This window comes from Sinohyriopsis cumingii, chromosome 1 (genome assembly GCF_028554795.1).
Source record: "Sinohyriopsis cumingii isolate HCF-2022 chromosome 1, ASM2855479v2, whole genome shotgun sequence".
In the NCBI taxonomy this organism is placed as follows: domain Eukaryota; kingdom Metazoa; phylum Mollusca; class Bivalvia; order Unionida; family Unionidae; genus Sinohyriopsis; species Sinohyriopsis cumingii.
In genome coordinates, this window is record NC_142961.1 from 167641866 (window position 1) to 167662518 (window position 20653).

The window sequence follows — 20653 nt, forward strand, 5'->3', positions numbered from 1 at the left end:
CAAAAAATACATCTTACTTATTGGTTTATTCAGTAGGCATGGAGGGACATTAACTAGAATAGTCTAAATGATGGCCAATTTCTCTTTAAAAATGTACCCAGATAAAATAGTTTGCTGAAATTTCAAAGGAAACAGATTACCTTTGAAGCACCAACTGTTATGAAAACATACTCAGCAAATGGAAAAAATACCAGTCTCAATCATGCAATACAATTATTTGATGTTGCCTCCACAATAAGAAATGGGGATTCGTTTGGTTCTCCAAAGCTGTCCTTTAGCAGTGACTTCAATAGCGCATACAGCCTTCATCAAAGAAAGCCGACTACAGTCTTTACTTTTCTTCAAAGTAAGTCAGTACCAAGCTTAAATAAAAGTGATGGATTTTTGCATTTTCCAATGTGACTGGAACATGTTAACTGTGCTGTGAAAGTTTCCTTTTTGTAGGGAAAAAGTTTATGCTTACGAATGCTACTTAAAATGCAAACTAACTTTTACCGACTTGGAATGTACTTTAAAGTAAATGTGTTTCATTATTTGTTACGTGATTATGCTATGTTTTTCCACTGAATTCAGACCAATATGACCTGTTACAAAATTAATGAATATTTTAAAGCTGTGTGTGTGCATATTTTCTATGGAATCACTTGTATTGTGGATTCAATGTATATAATGAGGTTCGCAGGTGAGTACACAGTGTGGATACTCTATTCATGCTATACATTAGACATTTAACTATAAACAGGATTCACGTATGTGTACCAATTCATGGTTCTCTAAATAAAGTAAACTATTATATTATGTCTTCTCTGTTTTCACTACAGGTGTATTTCTCATTTAATATGCATCAATTTAAGTTGGTAACTGTGCCGACGAAGCACGTATTTTACTGCCCGCATTTATTACCCACCCACCCCCACAATTTGTTGGGGGGGGGTACATTTTCTTAAGCTAACTGACTTGGTTGTGTATAACACGGTTCGGTATATCATGCGGTAGGGTTTTATGGCTCCCAACTACCGTGTTGTAGCAGGGTCACACTGTACCATTAATGATCTAATATACAAGAAAAAGACACAGATAGGAGAAATTGTGATATGTATGAATGCTCAAAGAAATGAAATAAGCAGGAGGAAGTGAAATAAAGTAAGTTACTTAAAATGACATGTTACTTTTGAACAAGGGTGTAGTGTTTTCATACAGTTATAAGCAGTTATATTTGCTTGTGTCCCTCTGCTGTACACAGTAAATTTTAAATAGCGGTCAATTCACTAATTTCGCCTAATTTAAGGAGCTGACACTACAAGATTTCTTTGTATTTAATCTGCAGCATCTGGTAGTTTATTTATTCTGGTGTTTATTTTATATTTGTATCTTTTGTACACATTAGCATATAAAATAATAAAGGACATAATGAGTGTGGATATAATCTCAATGAAATTAGTTAATTGATAGTATGAAACTGGCAAGAATAAACTACAGTGGTGTGATTCAGACAAGTTGTAGATTACTACAACTAATACTCTCAAAGATGTGTATTTCACCAGAAAATTTACCATTGGTATGTCGTATGGTCATGTTTTGTGTTAACTTAATGAACAAGTCATAAATTGGTATTTTTTAAACTGTGGTTAAAAAAAAAATTAAAATAGCCAGGAGTCAAATGAAAGGCCAAAATGAGAGGCTAGACTATGTTTGCTAAACCATATGACCAGTTGGATGTATTTAATAAGACACTAATAATGGTATCAGGACTGTTGTGAACTTGCACTGGACAAATGGATGCCCTGGGTGATTGTTGCATTCTCGCTCCCCACCACCCCGGCCACTCCTGCCTGGTATATTAGGCAGTTGCCAATATTACCTGCCCCTTATAATGTCCATAAATGGTATTTAATAGCAAACTTCACTCAATAAAATTTTACCAAACCTGACATTTAAACAACAGATTCACGATTAAACTACAGCTACTCCCTGAGATACATAAGGGTTATGTTCCTGTGACCTTTATGTAGGTATTTATGTAAGTTGAGTTTTACTTAGGCTTCTTGTGACCTTGACATCATGGTGAAGGGTAACTTTAACCAAACAGAATAAAAATCCTTAAGATTTTGAAAAAAGGTAACAGAAATTATTTACACATGTACAAGAGATGAAAAGCAGAACTGTGTACTGCAGATGTACTCAATTCAAAGATTGAAAAGCAGAGGAAAACAGTCTGTGCACATGTTTACAGTTCATTGACATATCTGCAAGTTTGCATATTTTGCAGTTTACTTATCTTGGGGAGTACCTGTATACATTTTTTTTTGGACAGTCGGCCATTTGATCGCTCATTTCTCTAAATCAGTTACATTAGATAGAATCCTGTGACCATCAAATACATTCCAACTGTACAGCATCTGACGATCAAATATAACCAACTGTACAGCAATATTTAAATCACATCTCTTTCACCATAGATGAAAGCCTTTTTATTTCGAATGATAATTTCTTTTATGAATGTATTCTCTCTTAATTATGAAATTAGTCCCGATCTATTTTTGGAGAGAATTTTGAACACATGATTTTGGGGGATTTGGACACACTGGAAGTTGAGATGACAGGTTTCCTGAATGTGTTACAAGTTATGTAAACTTAGAGGTATTTTAATAGAACTTTTTCATCACCCTCCTTTCTTCAAAATGCCTCTTATTTGAATGTTTCATAAACAAAATTAGGCAATGTATATATTAATTTTTTGTTACTAGATGTTAACAATAGAATGTATGGTTTGTTCCAGAAGTACTTTATGAATGAAGTTTACACATATGTTACTATATACTGGGCACATGATCTTCAGTATCATGGCCAGCACATATCATACAATTTTTGTCACTTCTATTGATTCTATTGTTTCCACATCTCCTTGTTTCATTTCTCAGTTTATGAGAAAACACTTTAAGTTTTGTCAGTGGTAATCTATGTTTATGGTTATATAATAATCTGAAATAATCTTTGAGGCCAAACTTAGTATTGATATGTTTATATAGAGACAGTTTATCAGAATTTTATAATTTATTGATCCAGTCTGATAGAAAAGCAATTGTAACCTTTTGTTCAAATATTGAAATAAACTTTAGACTGTTTACAGAATCAGGTAATAACAGTATCATTTGACAACATTGCAAATAGCATAGAATTAATCATCCATAAATCATGATGTTATAATCATTTTAGCGTGCTATAGTTAATACTACCCAGAAGCTAGGCCTCTCTTGCTAGGTATGTGCCTCCATTTTATAAGGGGGGGGGGTACTTAGTGGGAAATGAAAATACCATGCAGAGCTAGCAGTATTTTGAGAGGTACTCATCTGAAGTAAGGTGAAGGATGTATACTCTATAACTTAGATTGCACCCAAATTACAGTCATACTTTAAGATACAGGGAATTAACACACATTTTAAGGAACCAAAAATATGCAAGGTCTTTTTTTAAATAACCACTTTAACCAGAATAATCAGTGATAAAAATACAGGGAATTCTTTTTCAATACAAACCAAACCCAATACAAAGTATGAAACTGTAGTGCAGAACCTTGCTCATATTTACAATTGTGTTTTCTCTTGTCGTTATCTAATTTCTGATATATCAGTGACAGCTGTGCATCATGTAAAAACTTCTACATCATTTCAGTTGTGACCATACAGTGCTCAGATAATTTATTTGGTGTCATTCAGGATTAGTAATCAAGACACCCAAAGCTACCTTTTCCTATTGGACAAAATTAACTTGATAATTTTAGTTTCTAGTTATTGTCTGTATTGACATCATTGTCTGGGGCCAGTACACCAGGCTAGTTCCACATGTGTGAACATGTTTTAATCATCCTAGATTTGTGATGCCTAGAATAACAACTGTCCATTTCCACCATATGATTTTATTGTACCTTATCATGTGCAGGATGAGTAGATAATGAGTTAACAGAATGGACAGATCAATCATCCATGAAAGGGAAGGACATTACAAGTTTTATTTGAGACATCTGACTCAAGACCACTTGTTAACTGTTATGATAGCGACTGGCACAAAGTTTTACTGCTCCAATAGGTTAGTACTGGCTGTGGTTTTAGTTTCAGTGATTTGTCAACTAAATTACTTATGTCAAGTTAGTGGATTAGTGTTAATTTCAAGCCTTTACCTAGGGTGATACAGAATCATGAAACATGGTGATTGGATGCATCTTGATAACTACTACACCCTCTTCACAAAGTAGGTGACTGTGACCTATATTTCATGCTTTACTGATGGACTAAATTCTGCGCTTTACGTTTATGCCTCAAGTACTGTTCATGCTAGAATCATTGAACCAGATGACTATATGCATCACTAATACCATCACAATCGTACAAGAAAATAAGGTCATATGACCTAAATTTCACATTTCTTTGATTAATATCTTTAAATATGAAAATCAACTCAATGTGTATTTGTGTAGGACAATGGAGATTGTACTCTTATATTAACATAAATTACTTGCAGCCCATCAATTCCCCTGCAACTCTTTACCAAATTTGAGTCTTCCTCACAATTTTATGCCCATGTCCATGCTGTGGTTGATGTTTATGGACCCTGTTGGTTGCAGGTTATTGAGGGAGGTGTACATTCAACTCTAGGTACAGCAAGCAGCTTGGTTGCAAGCAATTTTGTAAGATGATTATGTGACATGGACCAGAAATCATTTGATACAGTAAGGTGATTGCACCAACAGAACATTGAATGTTTTCTGGTCTGTATTTTTAAGGAGTTTTCGCTGACAAAAGAAGGAGGGATCCGACATCTTGATCTCTGTGCGACCATGACTGGGACAATGCCAGGATCAGTGCTGAAGTTGTATCAATGTACACCAGATAACAGTATGCAGGTATGTATGTAAAATATATCATCATATGCAAGATAACAATATGTAAGTATGTATATAAAATGTATCAGTGTATGCCAGATAACAGTATGCAGGTATGTATGTAAAATGTATCATCATATGCCAGATAACAGTATCTAAGTATGTATGTAAAATGTATCAGTGTATACCAGATAACAGTGTGTAAGTATGTATATAAATGTATCAGTGTATGCCAGATAAAAATATGTAGGTATGTATGTAAAATGTATCAATGTACACCAGATAATGTTATGCAGGTATGTATGTAAAATGTGCAACAGTTGTGATCAGTTACAATAGGTAATGTCAGCTTGGCCATTATTGATGCCAGTTGTAATGAATTTGATATTAGGATAATGAAAATTGGACTAGCACTGATAAAGTTTTAAAGATTTGAAATATGTACATTATATAGTACAACCATGGATCACTACCATCTCACCTCTGTCTGCATATGTTCGAGTCTCGGATTCGGCTAATGTGGGTATGTGAGAAAGCTTGCTAGTAGCTTCTCGAGGGTCAGTGGTTCTTTCTGGGAATTTTCCGGGTTCTTCCTCCACCATTAATATTGGCCGCCATGCTTAGCCTATCATGTGCTGAAAAATGGCGTTAAACCCTACAACAACAACAACAACAACAACAACAATATACTACAACCAGCATAGATGACCAACCAGGCTCCACATTTTGCATGTGGAGCAGAAATATTAGGTAAACACCAAGCTGGGTGATTAGATTGGTCAGTGCGCCATTGAGATATCAGTTATGCACGTGTTATCTGACATCTAGGTAGAGATGTCAGACTGACATAAAACAAACAACATTATGTCTTACAGCTGTGAACGAATGTCTCAGTTTTTCCTTGGCATGTAAAGTCATAGTTGACATTAAACAAGCAGGTTTATTAGCTGTATTGGTCCAAGAGCAGAAAAGCATATGTGGTGACCTGTTGTCTGTTGAATGTGTTGTCTGCCATGGTTGTCATCTTAAGAATTTTATTCTTACTTTTTCTTAGATAGTTGTTGTGATATAATGTTTCTGCTAAAAGACTTCTTGTAATATGTACTTGGTTTCAAATGATGATGGTGCTGAACAAAATGTCAATATGGCAGCCATGGTTGCCATCTTAAAAATCTTTTTATTTTTATTTGTTATAAACAGATGATCTCATAATTATTGTTGTCACTATTCCTCGTGAAGGCATGATTGTATTGATACACTCATCACAATTTTTGGATGGTCCTTAATTATACTAATGTTGATGTGACCAAAATTAAAAACAAGACAGCATAAATGACCTCACATTCTTCTTGCAAATTTGTAGCTGCTCCTGTATTAAAATGATGCTGATCCAACCTGTGAAATGGCTGCCTTGACCTTGATGACTTACCTAAAAATCTGGCAATGTGGCAATTTTTCCAGAACTCGTGGTTGTATTGACATGGGTTTTCACACAAAAAACATAGCAATATGTAACTGGTTCTGAGTGAAAATTGGTGCTCATGTTGTGTAAATGATGGCATTGGGAAGAAGTTCTTACAAAATCACTTATTACAAATTTAAAAGGCTAATATGTAATTGTTCATGAATGGAAAAAATGACCACTAATATATCTGCACTTTGTGAAAGAATCTGAAAAAGAGACATAATTAAAACAGGGGTAAAATGAAAGGATATTGCTTCCATTTTTGTACTTAACTGAACATAAGAATACAATGACATGAACATGTAAAAATACATTGGACCAATTAAACAAGTTGATAAAATCAAGTATGAATGGGCTTTTATCAAACCCAGTTTGTGGCTGTATCTGAATTCCTTGGAATTATAACAGTTTGATAATTCATGTTTCTCCCAAAAAATAATAACAGACTAATTCTGTCCATATCTGGTTCATGGTCAGCCAATTACAACAAAGATTTTAGTACCATAAGATGCAACATGCCCAAAAACATTTTTGTTACCAAATTGTCTCTTTTGATTGTGAAAGACTATCATTTTATTGTTGCCTGAGCTTAGGTTCTTACAGGGCTACTTTAATGTGCATAGCCAGTGTCATTCTTTAGCTTAGGTTCTTACAGGGCTACTCTAATGTGCATAGCCAGTGTCATTCTTTAGCTTAGGTTCTTACAGGGCTGCTCTAATGTGCATAGCCAGTGTCATTCTTTAGCTTAGGTTCTTACAGGGCTACTCTAATGTGCATAGCCAGTGTCATTCTTTAGCTTAGGTTCTTACAGGGCTACTCTAATGTGCATAGCCAGTGTCATTCTTTAGCTTAGGTTCTTACAGGGCTACTCTAATGTGCATAGCCAGTGTCATTCTTTAGCAGAAGCAGTACATTTACTGAAAAGAACACTTAAAAGTTGACCAGAGGCTTGTAGGTTTACCCTTTGTCTGTAGTCATCAGTCAGTAATCCTGGCAAATTCACCTTGCCAACTTAGTGGCAAGGGGATGTGTACTTGGTTCATTATCATTTTTGGATTCTTTGTTGGTTGGTTCCTTCCTTTCTTACACGTTCCTTACACCATCTGTACCTTGAACCCTGTTTCTCCTACATTCATCAAAATTGGCATGTGAATGCATTTCAAGCAGCATTCAAAATTGCTGCCAGCCCACCAGCCTGATGCCAGCCAATTTCACGGCAGACTGGGCCAAAAAATGAGGGTCTAGTCCATCTGGCCAGCTGGATTTTTAGGCACATTGAATAAATTTAATCTACAAATTTTATATTTTTATGCTGCTAAAGAAATCTTAAAGACTAAGTGAAAAATAAATAATTGTGAATAGTTTCTTATGACCATTCATGAGAAGATAAATAATTTGCATTTAATCTGCGTACAATTGATCCTTTGAACTCAGAGATTCTCCTGCATCTATATGATGTCTTTTGCCACATGTGTTACTTCGATTACCACCGTCAACATGTGGAGTTTTTATGATGCCTGCAAGACACCTGAGGCTAAAAACCAAATGCAGTCAAGGAAAAAAGAACTATTTAAAAGGAATATGACACTATCAAGTGAAAATGATAGGTTTCAGAATTCACTACGAATATGGAAATATGATGCATGCTAAGACCATGTCAATCTTGTTTTAGTTCATTCAGCTCAGTATTGCAAATGATATCGGAGACTGTAGCTCAGTTAAGTTTCATGTAAGCCTCTCATCACCTAATTTCATGCATGAGTGATATCAGTACCATTTGTATCAATATACAGTTCAAAACTATTCATTCGATATATTCTGAAAAAGAGTAGTATGTGCATTTATAATCAACCATTTTGTCCCTGGAGTTTTGAAAGAGTGACTAAGGGCAAGGCAGTTAAGGGGAGCTGTTGCCTGCCTCAGGTAAACAAACATGGTATACTCATTAGAAGAAACGTAAATAAGTAAAGATATAAATTTGATTAAAGAAAATTAGATGATGCAGATAATGTTTTAATTAGGTGAATTTATTTGAACTTCAAGACTCTGATGTGTACATTCCCTGAGCTACTGACATCATTCACAATGCTGAGCTGAATGAACTATAACTATTCAGCTGAAATCTGCTGATGTGAATGCATTTGATCCAGTTCCAATTACAGCAATCCATTGCTGGAATACATCTTTCTGCAGACCTAATTTCATGAGCAATTGTATGTTGGATACCACAGATACATCATTGCAGGCTGGGTTTAGTTCTGATACTGTCATTGATGAATATCAATGGAAGAAAATCCAGATTCTTATGAAGTCTATAATTCAGATTGTTCATCCCTGGTTAGATTATGATACCCAGCCTTTAGATGAGTTATGTATGGATCTGGATCAGCTAGATTGTGAGCATCATTGTACTGGTCAGTATTAATCTGGATCAGCTAGACTGCGAGCATCATTGTACTGGTCAATATTAATCTGGATCAGCTAGACTGCGAGCATCATTGTACTGGTCAGTATGGATCTGGATCAGCTAGACTGGGTATCATTGTACTGGTCAGTATGGATCTGGATCAGCTGGACTGAGCATCATTGTACTGGTCAGTATGGATCTGGATCAGCTTGACTGGGTATCATTGTACTGGTCACTATGGATCTGGATCAGCTAGACTGAGCATCACTGTACTGGTCAGTATGGATCTGGATCAGCTAGACTGAGCATCACTGTACTGGTCAGTATGGATCTGGATCAGCTAGACTGAGCATCATTGTACTGGTCACTATGGATCTGGATCAGCTAGACTGAACATCATTGTACTAGTCAGTATGGATCTGGATCAGCTAAACTGAGCATCACTGTACTGGTCAGTATGGATCTGGATCAGCTTGACTGGGTATCATTGTACTGGTCACTATGGATCTGGATCAGCTAGACTGAGCATCACTGTACTGGTCAGTATGGATCTGGATCAGCTAGACTGAGCATCATTGTACTGGTCAGTATGGATTTGGATCAGTTAGACTGAGCATCATTGTACTGGTCAGTAAATAGTGGCCGTGTTATTCTCAATTAAATTTAATAAAGCTGACATGTGATTTAAATATCAAATTCTGTGTTTGACTTAATGTTCCATGTTTCTTTATATATATAACCTTGTTAAGGGCTGGTATTCATGTCTACCTGAATTTACTGTTGTGTCATTGACTAAGTTTTGCCTTCTTTTATGATGAATTGTTGGACCAGTTGGTTATAGATAGGGGACCAATAGTATTTTTGGGCTAGGGCTGTTCCTTTAAAATATACATGGGACCCAGGGAAGGTACTTTTAAAGTGAGGTACTCACCCATAAATGCAATTGAATAATTTCTTATCATTTTGATATGAACTCTGTGAAATCAAAGTATCCTGGCATATATTTTTTAAAAACTGTATTACCTGTGTACCGTGTATGTTTAAATGGAACAGCCTTTACTCTTTCTGTAGGATTATTGCAGGATTTGTTTGGTGAGTTTCCCACACTGATCTCAAGAAGAGTTACTTTGTCACCAGAAAACATTTCCCCTCACATTTTTATAGTATAAGCCTTACATTCATAAAACTTTGTACATGAACTCTTTAAATGCCATATAAACCATTGCAAAATGTAGTTTACTGCAACTTACTTTCTGTGCTTTGATGACTTTATTATAGAAATGAATTTCAGCAAATGTCTTTAAACTATTGCAGTGAAAGTTGTGGGGTTATATTTTATATTATAGTTTTCCATGGTTCATGTGGGCAGGCATTTTGATTTTGGGAATATAGAGTAATAGCTTAAATTTTAGTAAACAAAATTCAGTGCAACGTGAATGTGTTATAATATTTTCAGTTTATCAGTTACATAAAAATCTTACAGTTGGAACTACTGTTGACATGTCATCTAGTTTAGCTGAAATTTTCAGAGTTGATTTTGTTTTGAGAATTTTGCATTTAGATGAAGGAGTGTATATATATATATATATATATATATATATATATATATATATATATATATATATATATATATATATATATATATATATATGCTGAATAGGAGGTGGCAGGGAATATAGGTTTTTATGATCATATTTTTCATTGTACTCTTGAACTGAATCAGATTTTCCAATTTAAATTATGTTGGATTGGAAGAGAGTGAATAGAACTGAAGAGAATGTTTTTTTCGCTCCTACTTATTGAATATTATTTTTAACAATGTAAAGCTTTCCAAACATGTAAAGTATTACTATTCCATTGTTTCTTTTTTCCAGCAATTTGAACGCTTTAAGGATGACAGCATGTTAAGAAATAAAGCATACAATCTGTGTGTGGACAGCCAGGAATCACAGAACAAGGGACTAGTGGCCAATACCTGTGATGAGAACTCACCTACCCAAAAATGGAGCTTTACTGTTGCAAACATCAACTGAGAAACACTCTTTTTTGAATCTGAAATGTGCCAGCATCACCTTTAAACTAGGAATATAGACAATCAACATAAATAATATGCAACTTTCTCTATTAACTCAGTGATAAAAGTCTCCTGATATGAAGAAGAATTCTCAAGTCAGAAGCTAATGTGAATTAAACTAAAAAGGAAGTCTTCCGTATGAAATATTAATGTTTTAAAAGGAGTGTACTGCTGTAGCTTTAGACTGAAATATTTTTTAGGGGGGTGAGGACAAAATTTAGTTTGATCTCAGTTGAAGATACTTTTTTGGGGTAGTATGACAATAATTTTTCTACTTATTTATTTAGGTAAAGCCAAGAATAGTTCAAAGACACCTAAATGAATATTAACTGATTAAAAAATAATAATCATGGATAAATTACATTACATAGTGTTTAATATAGAAGTAATAAAAGTTTAATGGTGAAAAAATTTAACAAGTATAAATGATTTATACTTTATATTTGTTAGTTCTGATCATTATTGGTGTCCTTTCTAAATATTTTAAGAATTGAAAGCAAGAAATAATACATCATAAACAAATAAAAATACAAAGCTAGTTGGATTATTTGCAACAAGCAGCAAGCTTGCTTTTCCCATTCAGCAATATATATGATGAGGTCATTTCTTTATTTTGATAAATAGCATTTTGTTTACTGTTATATTGTATGGTCCCAATTGCACAAAGTAAGGCCTCTAATGTTGTGTATGAAGAAAAAGAGATTCAACTGTCATGATTTTGAATTCTTTCTCCACTTGATTATCCTTTTCTTAAAATATTTTGTTTTCATCAATGTAGGATATTTTATCACAAAATGTTGTTAAATTATACACATACATCAACTTTTTATATTTATTCGTGACTTTTGTTTCCGGACTTATGGAAAGTATTTAACTAGACATTACAATAGGCTCTTGAAATCACACCTTTTTGATACCATGGTTGACAGGGGTAAATGTTTTGCAAATGGTTTGTGCCATCAGTGCTTTCAAAGTACACATATGTAATGTCTTTGTTATATGCTTATGATAAGGCAGAGCATATCATGTTATGATGCCCGTCCATCTCTCTCGGCATCCCTAGTTTGTTTCTGCACAATAACTCAAGTTTTCCGTCATCTGCCATTATCAAACTTTGTAAATAGTTTGCATTTGGGGCAAGGAAGAAAACTTTATTTTGTAATCAAATGGTTGAAGGTCAGGGTGACATGGACTCGAAGAAAGGAAAGCTGTTGCAGTGCAATAACTTGACTTCTGTACCAAGATGCCTTGACCAAATTTGAAAATGGCTTTGGTTTGAGATAAAGAAAAACAACTATTGATTTTGGGGTCCAAGGTCTTAATAAAAGGCCATAGTGACCAAGAAAGATGCTTCCACACAATCTGTATCATCTATTTTGACCAGACATTGTATATGGCTTGGGTTTGAGACAAAAAAGATACCTATTCAGTTTGGGGTAACAAAGTCAAATGTCACAGTGACTGAAAGAAGAAAACATGACTTTCATATAACTACATATAAGCAGTGTACCATATACCTTGACTAAATTTTGTACATGGCTTGCATTTGAGACAAGGAAGACACATATTGACATGATTACTGAAAGGCCAAAAGTCGAGGTCAGAGGGACTCGAAGAAGAAAATGGTTTCCACAGAATCCTGTGCTGCAAGCCATGACCAAAGACAAGAAAGGCATCTATTGATGTTGGGGTAAATAGTTCCAAGGTCATGGTTACTGTGTCTGGAAAATTAAAAATTTTCTTTACAAAAAAATGCTTACTTTATGACTTTGTACCTTCACCAAAGTTTGTGGAAGGTTTGTATTTTGCATTTGAAAGAGGCATTTTTGCTTGGGTGGGTGGGTAAAAGGTAATTTCTAGGTTAGCGTGACTGAAAGAAGAAACATCCATTTTTGCATTAAAACTTAGGTTCAAGCTAAATACCTTGATCAATTTTTCTTGATGTCTTGTACTTATGATAAGGAAAAGCCCTATTAATTTGGGGTCAAAAGGTCAGGGTCATTGTGAAAAAAGGGATTTGCACAATAAATATTGTTCTAAGTTTTCTTGATCAGATTTTGTGGATGGGCCTAAAGGCCAAATGTCGCGTTCATGGTAATTAAAAAAATAAATAATTGTTTCTGCACAGTAAGTTTAGGTCAAGACCAAATACTGGAACCAAATGTCAAGGTCATTTAGACATATTGGTTAATAATCTTTGGAGTCAACCATGCCCTACTAGTACCCACATTGCGCACCATTACGCATATGGCAGATGTATATAATGTACTTACTGTTCATAGTAATGGTATTTTAATAGGAGTCTTTCAGTAAGTTTTCTTTATATTTGAAAATCTGCATCAAGTCTTATAGATAGATGTATTAAAAATGACATTTAAAATGACAGCAAACTGCAAAAAAAATATTAGACATTACATATTATCTTAATTCTTTTTAAAAGTTTATTTTTATACACAAAAGAAAAGAAAATGCCAGCATTTTCCATATATTCCAGGATGGATGGATACTATTATTGGTATTGTTGTTTGCTGTCAGTTTTATCTCTTTGGTCCAGAAATATATGACGTGCACTTATAAAGTTATGTATGCATGCATTCTGTTAAATATTTGTAGGTCATATGTGTTTGGGTTAATATGCTTTAATTTATCACTAGGATCAACTTTCTACTTGTCTTTTTACTATTCTGTCAGATTGACATCAATAGTTTTCTTCCTAGTTCAAATACATTGATGAGAAACACACACACACACACACACACACACACACACACACACACACACATATATATATATATATATATATATATATATATATATATATATATATATATATATATATATATATATACATACATACATACATACATACACACACACATTCCGTCACATGCTTGTCATATAGACTTTTGCCGCCGTACAGTTTTGTTTTTATATTATTCATATGTTCACTACTTTTATTTCTGTAAATGAAATAACAGCGAAAAATATAATGGAACCCAAAATTTTCCAATTCTAGTCATAGACCAGGAGAGCATATGGAAAGGTCTGTTGTCCATTGTCCATCCATCCATGAGTACAAGTTTGTTAATGCTTCTCTTTAACTGCTTGGAGGATTGCCATGAAACTTGACAGGCACATTTACCACATGGTGTATTTGGTCCTAAATGAAAATGGTGCTGCTCAGACATCCATTGTCGCTACCACACTGGTGATCTTGAAAATCTTATTAATGCTACTGCTCCTGAATGGATGATTATATCTCCATGGGGCTTTCTCAGAAAGGCTTATGTTATCTAGTCGTAATTGAAGATGGTTCCAATATTATATCCATTATGGACAACACTGTGGGCTTCTTGACTATCTTGTTATCACTGCTTTTTTATATCAACATTGTGCTTTCACAAAAAGACTTTTTATGATGTCTAGTTGGTCCTAAATGGAATTGGTTCCAGTCAGATATCCAGTATGGCCACCATAGCAGTCATTTTGAAAATCTTGTTATTGCCACTCCTGAACAGAAAGTCATTTTGACAGGTTTTCATCAGAAGAATTCTTTTTGTGTCCTAAATGAAAATGATGCAGACTGATAACCAATATGGTCTCCACAATGTCCATCTTGAAAATTTATCTCTAATCCAAAGAAATTAATGGCCATGAGGTTTTCCCCAATAGACTTAATGATACTTAGTTGGTCCTGAATGAAAATGGTGCCAGTTGTACCACCAGTAAGGCTATCACAATAACCATCTTGAAAATCTTGTTATCACCACTTAATCTGAATGGATAATCATAATGGCATGGAGGTTTTCACCAAAAGACGTGGGGGGCACCGAGTGGCCAAGTGGTCTAAAGCACTCTCCATCACGGATCACTGCCATCTTACCTCTGTTTGCGTAGGTTTGAGTCTCGGGCTCGGCCAATGTGGATATGTGAGAAAGCTTGCCACTAGCTTCTTGTGGGTCAGTGGTTCTTTTGGGGGTTTTCCCGGGTTCTACCTCCTCCATTAATACTGGCTGCCATGTATAGTCTATCTTGTGCTGAAAAATGGCTTTAAATTATACTACAACTACAACAACAACCAAAAGACGTGCTGATGTCGGCTTGGTCCCAAATGAAAATGGTCCATCCATTAAGACCACCACCCTAAAGAATTTGAGATACTTTTAAGACTTGGCAGTTTAAAGGAAGAAATAGTCTTATCTTGAATTCCTGGAAATTCTCTTTCAGCCTGTAGAGTGTCAGCCCCTTTGAGGGACTCTTGCTAATTATTTGATATGATTATGTAAAATGGTACATTTTTCAGCACATTCAAAAAAAATTCACACATTCTTTGCTAAAAGATAATTTTTCTCCTATACTGTATTTTTATGATAATTCTTTTATTATATCAGAAATCCAAATCATTGTTTGCATTTATTCGTTGTGTTCAGAGGTAATTTTGTTGTATTCTAATGATGCACTGTGTGCACTATGATAAGCAGATAAAATAATGTTAATTTAATGTATACATGTACATTTGGATATGCACATATAGGTAGTTGTTATTGCTTGTCATCACTAATTGTGTATCTTTTGTCACTTTTAAAATCCAAAGAATTTACTGTTCATATAAAGCATGTATCACTTAATAAGTCAGTAATTTTTCTCATCAGTCCTTGATGCAGTTTTATGTAGTGTTAGGCAAGAACATACTGTTCACAAAAGGTCACAAGAATTTAATTTTATTCAGTTTTTAAAAATATGTTATAACAGTTTTTTTGTCAGACCTTACCAGACATGGAACCAAAGCAGTTTTGGTTAAAGAGACTTCTGCTGTGTGATTGGCAGAGTTTTCACTCAATATCTTTGTCTTTTCTTTTTTTGCCTCTTTGTATGACAAATACCTGCCGAGTAAAGGCCACTCAGACAATACAATCTTATCTAATGAAAAATTCAAGTAAATGTCTTTCAGCTTTAGTCATTTGCAATTTTTTGGATGTATTCATCACATTCAATCAATTGACTTTAAGCATTTCATTATATCGAAGAAAAAATTAATGGTAAAAGTTTCAGTAAGAAAAAGGCCCAAAGAAAATATGCTAAAGTTTAATCTTGCATTGTAAAATGGAGTTTTTTACTTGTTCAGAATTTTATAGAATATTTTGTTATCAACATATTATAGCTAGATATTAGATATAATGACTTTCGCCAAGTCATTGCTGACAGAGACACTATTATAATCAAATATGAAATGAGCCATGGGGGGGGGGGCAGAAGAGGAGTTTCAGTACCCATTTTTAAACAAAATATTAAAGATTTATGTTGCTAAATTGAAACGCATAGTTTTCATTTAGCAGCCAAAATAATGTCTCTTGGTCTGAATATTTTTGAATATTTTTTTTCTCTCAATTTTACACATTAGTTTGGGTTTGGGATATCCAATTTTTTATTCAGCTTTAACTCTTTGTGATTTATATTGCAATTAATTCAGTAAATTATTAGCATAATTATTGACATTTTACAATCAATACTTATTTTAATATGTAATTCAGTTTTGTATGCATATAATATGATCACAAATAATCAATATTTCAGTGCCAAATACCATAAATACTTGCTTATAAGTTAAACTGCAAACAACAAAGATACTGATCTGCCGTAGTATAATGCACCTGCAGATCAGGGTCTTTCTTGTTTACTGTACTGACTAATTCTAACAAACTTTAGTTTTTTGTGTAGTGTGCAACTGCAGATCTGGTTCTGTTTAGTTTGTAGTCTTATAAGCAAGTGTTTATTGTAGTTATAAGAGATTGTTTCAGATATTAATTAGAAAAGCAGATTAGAAGAGGCTTTATTCATATGACCTTTGACTTAAATTGCCAGAGCATTAGTGTAGCACATCATATTAAACAGAGCTTTTTATTTTGACATGTTCATTAGTTATAGCAGTCTGGGAATATGTGAAGCCACTTACTAGCCAGCCTAGCTTGTCCAGGCCTTTTAGTATGTGTTTGATTCCTGGCTACAACAGTTTGACATTGTATCCCCTGCCTTACACTACACTTAAAAATGAACTTTGGTGACATTCAAAGACAAATAGGAGGAAATAGCGGTCTAGGGTTACAAGACCACTTACTAAACTGGCCAAGCTGGTCTGAACCTTTTAATTTTGTGGTATGTGCATCAGGTAAAGTTTAAGCTTTTCATTTTCAAATGTGGCAATTTTCAGCATGACCAACCACTCCTATTAAGTTCAAACCCCCATAGAGAAAATACTGGATCCATCTGTATTTACAGTGAACAAAGATTGATCATCTTGTCCTATCTTAAGAGTACAGCATGTTTCCTTTTGAATAGTTTCACATGAAGTCATAACCTCTTGGCACTGAAATGATGATATTAAATTATTATAGTTGTGTGACTGAATGATTCAGTGGAAGATGGTTCCTGTGTAGTTTATTATGTCACTGTGTGCTTGTTTGTCATTATGTTTTGTTATGATCAGATAATTCATTTATGTACCAATTATTTAACAATTCATCATCTCAATGTATGCTGCATCTACTTAGTTATTTTGTATGAAGTGTTTAAATTGGCATGATTCCACACTCCACATAACCTTTGTTTTATAATAAGCATTATTTCTTGGACTCTGTTGCATTTTTCACTGTAATGGCTGCAGCTATCCTTGACTACTCACTGCCACCAAAAATAAGTCACAGATATCAACTTTTTCTAGTCCAGTACTTGCATCAAAATTCTTTGTTAAGCTCCAAGTCTTGTGCACACTTACGTATCATCATGGAGTTCAGTGGGTCCATTTCTCACAAGCTGTACTAGTCTCAGTACCTGAAGTAGGTCACAGTACCTATTTTCTTGCATACTTTCTGTGATCAAAATGATACTGTATTTACAATTTTTCATTTAAGGACTGCAACTGAATCCATGTCTTATTTTCTAATACCAAGCTTTACCTTTCTTTGGCCCATTTATAAAGAGCAGACAACTGCAAATGGCATAAATCCAGTTCCCATGTCACAAAATGATCACTAGTTTGTCTCAGATTGAGATTTTGCATCATGTTACTTATGATGTTTCTAGGATTTCAGGATTTTTTGTACATACAGTAGAAAGGATATAAAAAAATAACTCATTACAGTTGTACTCCTTCGAGTTCTTTTATCTTAAAAACTGAGCTGGGCAGTTCCTCATTTGAGGAAGACCACAGTTTATCCTTAGATAAAATGAGACTAATTTCAGGAAAATTCAAGATAATGTGGTTGTATTTTAATTTCTAATACCTGCTAATTGTTCAGGGAAAAACTTGTACATTCAAAACCAAACCAAAAAGAAAGAGGTGTTTTAAATCTCACTTTGAAGAAAACAAATCTGAGATGTTTAGTCAACAGGGCCCAGATCTGCCACTGCATAATGTGCCTGTGGATCAGGGTATATGCCATTCATTTGAAATGATGAATAAAATAAACAGTGAGGACCCTGATCTGTCCATCCACTATGTGAAGACAGATATTGATCTACTCTGCATTTTACCTGAGCCAATACAGTAAAATAAGGCAGGATATGCTTATGGATTAGCACCATCTTTCATGTTGGTATTTGGGTGACAAGAAAATTGATGGGGGTTATATTGTGCTTGAAGGGTATTTAACCCCATTATTTTAAAAATTATATATTTTGTAAAAATCGAACTATTTATATGTATGTTTAGCTCTAAAAATTGAATATGCCATGTACATGTGCTCAAGAATTTAAAGTTTACCTCTTTCTTTGTGCAATTAGTCTTAATAATATATTTATCTGCATTGTTAGTTGAATTTTTGCCACTGGTAACCTTTTTCCAGTATCATTATTGTGATTCAGAGGGCATTAGACCAAACCACAAACAAAATTCCAAACCTTTGATTCACTTTGTTTGTTTGAATCATTTATCTGATATCTTTTTTCATTGATTTACAAAATGATGCAATTTGATCAGTACTTTAAAATCTGAAAAATAATAGATCCAACTGCAAAATGTTCAGAAGAGGAAAAAAAAATGATTTTTCAGTCAGTGTCCCCTTAAAAGTAATATGAACTACCTCCAGTTGTAATTACCGTTTTAATTAAGTTATAGTTTTGTAATTAATCAGGCTTTAGGGTAATGATAGTCATGAGTAGTTTCTAGTGTATTTACCTGTATGTAAGCAAGAAACCTACTGTAGACTGAAAGTCTTTCACACAAATATGATATCTGCCCATAATAGTGATTAACTGGACTATAGTGAACTTTGCTTTGGTGCCAAAGTAAACACTTTTCATGAATTATTCAGAATCTTTGTTTTTTGCAGTATAAAGGTTTCTGGGTAATAACAGTAAATTTTAGGAAGAAAGGTATAACCACAAAGTTCAAACAATTTTTTTTCTCCCCAGATTGAGCTTAAAATGATTTTCATAACAGTTTCCATCAATTTTACTTTTAACAAATTGAGAATGACCAAAAAATAGGCCAGGTAATTTTTGTTCTTTATTCAGCAGTTTCACTGATGTTCTGTGACTTAAGCATTGTTTCTAATTTTTAATTCAACATTAATTTGTGATCAATCCTTGATTAGCTTTCCAGCATGCCATATTTTTCATCCCCTTATTTATTTAGATTCTAATTCTAAACAAAGGCCTTTTAGGCTTAGAAACCAGCAGGTCACAATGTAACTACTTTCTTCAACATGAATCAGTAATTTACTGTGCATACTTACAAGTTCAACTACAAACAACATAGACCCTGACCTGCTGTCACATATTATGCCCACAGATCAGAGTGTGTGTTGTTTGTTTTACTTAGAACTCCTAACAAACTGCAATGACCTATATATGCGTGTGCAGTCTGCGATGGCATATCTGGGTCTGTACAGTTTCTAGTTGTCCTGGACTTGTAGGCAAGTAAATACAGCAAGTCTTGTCATACAGCCAAAATGATTCGAATTCATACAGCCAAATACATAATGTTTATGCATGTGACATATATAAAAAATTCGTTTGTAGCTTTATGTAATGTGCATTTTTACTTCTATCTCATCACTCTTTTCAGAATTTAATTATATATACAGAAAACCAAAAATGTTATTTTTGTTTGGTAATAAATGATGAAGCTCAATGAAGCAATAAATTGTTAGATGTTAAATGTCTCATCGTCTTATTTGCCCATTACACAGAAGAAAGTAGAACAATACAGACAGAACTGGAGAGAAACATAGGCAGATAAAGACACAAACAAAACTTATTCCGACATAGTAAAATAATCTAAATATCTGATGAAAATTACTGTTTGAATGTTAAAATTGTCCAACTTTTACCTTTCCTATACAAGGCTGTTAATCAGTAAATAAAGTGTGGAGAAGCTGAAAGGCACTTAGAAGTGTGTGACTGTTTAGTAGCTTCTCTGAAAAACTAGAACTTTACTGTTACCAGCTTACTTGGCAGAGTCTTGAACAGAAAAAAAACATGTTGGAAATCTAAGTTTGGACAAGATGGGCATTCGGGGGCCATAACTCTTGTAAGTGATGCTGTAGAATTCCATGTTTTGCGCTTGAAACCTAATTCATTCAAGATTCATGGTAGCCAACTAATATGCATTGTTCCTTAGTATAGTTATATGTGAAAAGCAAATGTTTGGAGACATTTGTGTCTTCTAAATTAGTAGAATTACAGATTACAGTATTTTACAAGTGTAGAGAATTTACAAAATGTGATTTTTTCCCCCTGGTTGTGTTGATGGGAAAAAGGACATGCAGTTATATGAAAAATAAAATGGCTCTCAATTTATTACACTTACTTCTCTCCTGGTGCTTACTT

At 34.1% G+C, this 20653-nt stretch overlaps 1 protein-coding gene across 1 annotated transcript in view; it reads left to right on the forward strand.

Moving 5' to 3' along the window:
- LOC149808340 (polypeptide N-acetylgalactosaminyltransferase-like) overlaps window positions 1-19982 on the forward strand; it is a 126630-nt gene extending 106648 nt beyond the window's left edge. Inside the window, exons 14-15 of the mRNA XM_089975896.1 lie at window positions 4781-4900; window positions 10626-19982. Coding sequence (XP_089832022.1) covers window positions 4781-4900; window positions 10626-10784 — 279 coding nt within the window. The 3' untranslated portion in view covers window positions 10785-19982. The remainder of the gene's footprint in view (window positions 1-4780; window positions 4901-10625) is intronic.
- Window positions 19983-20653: the final 671 nt, after the last annotated feature.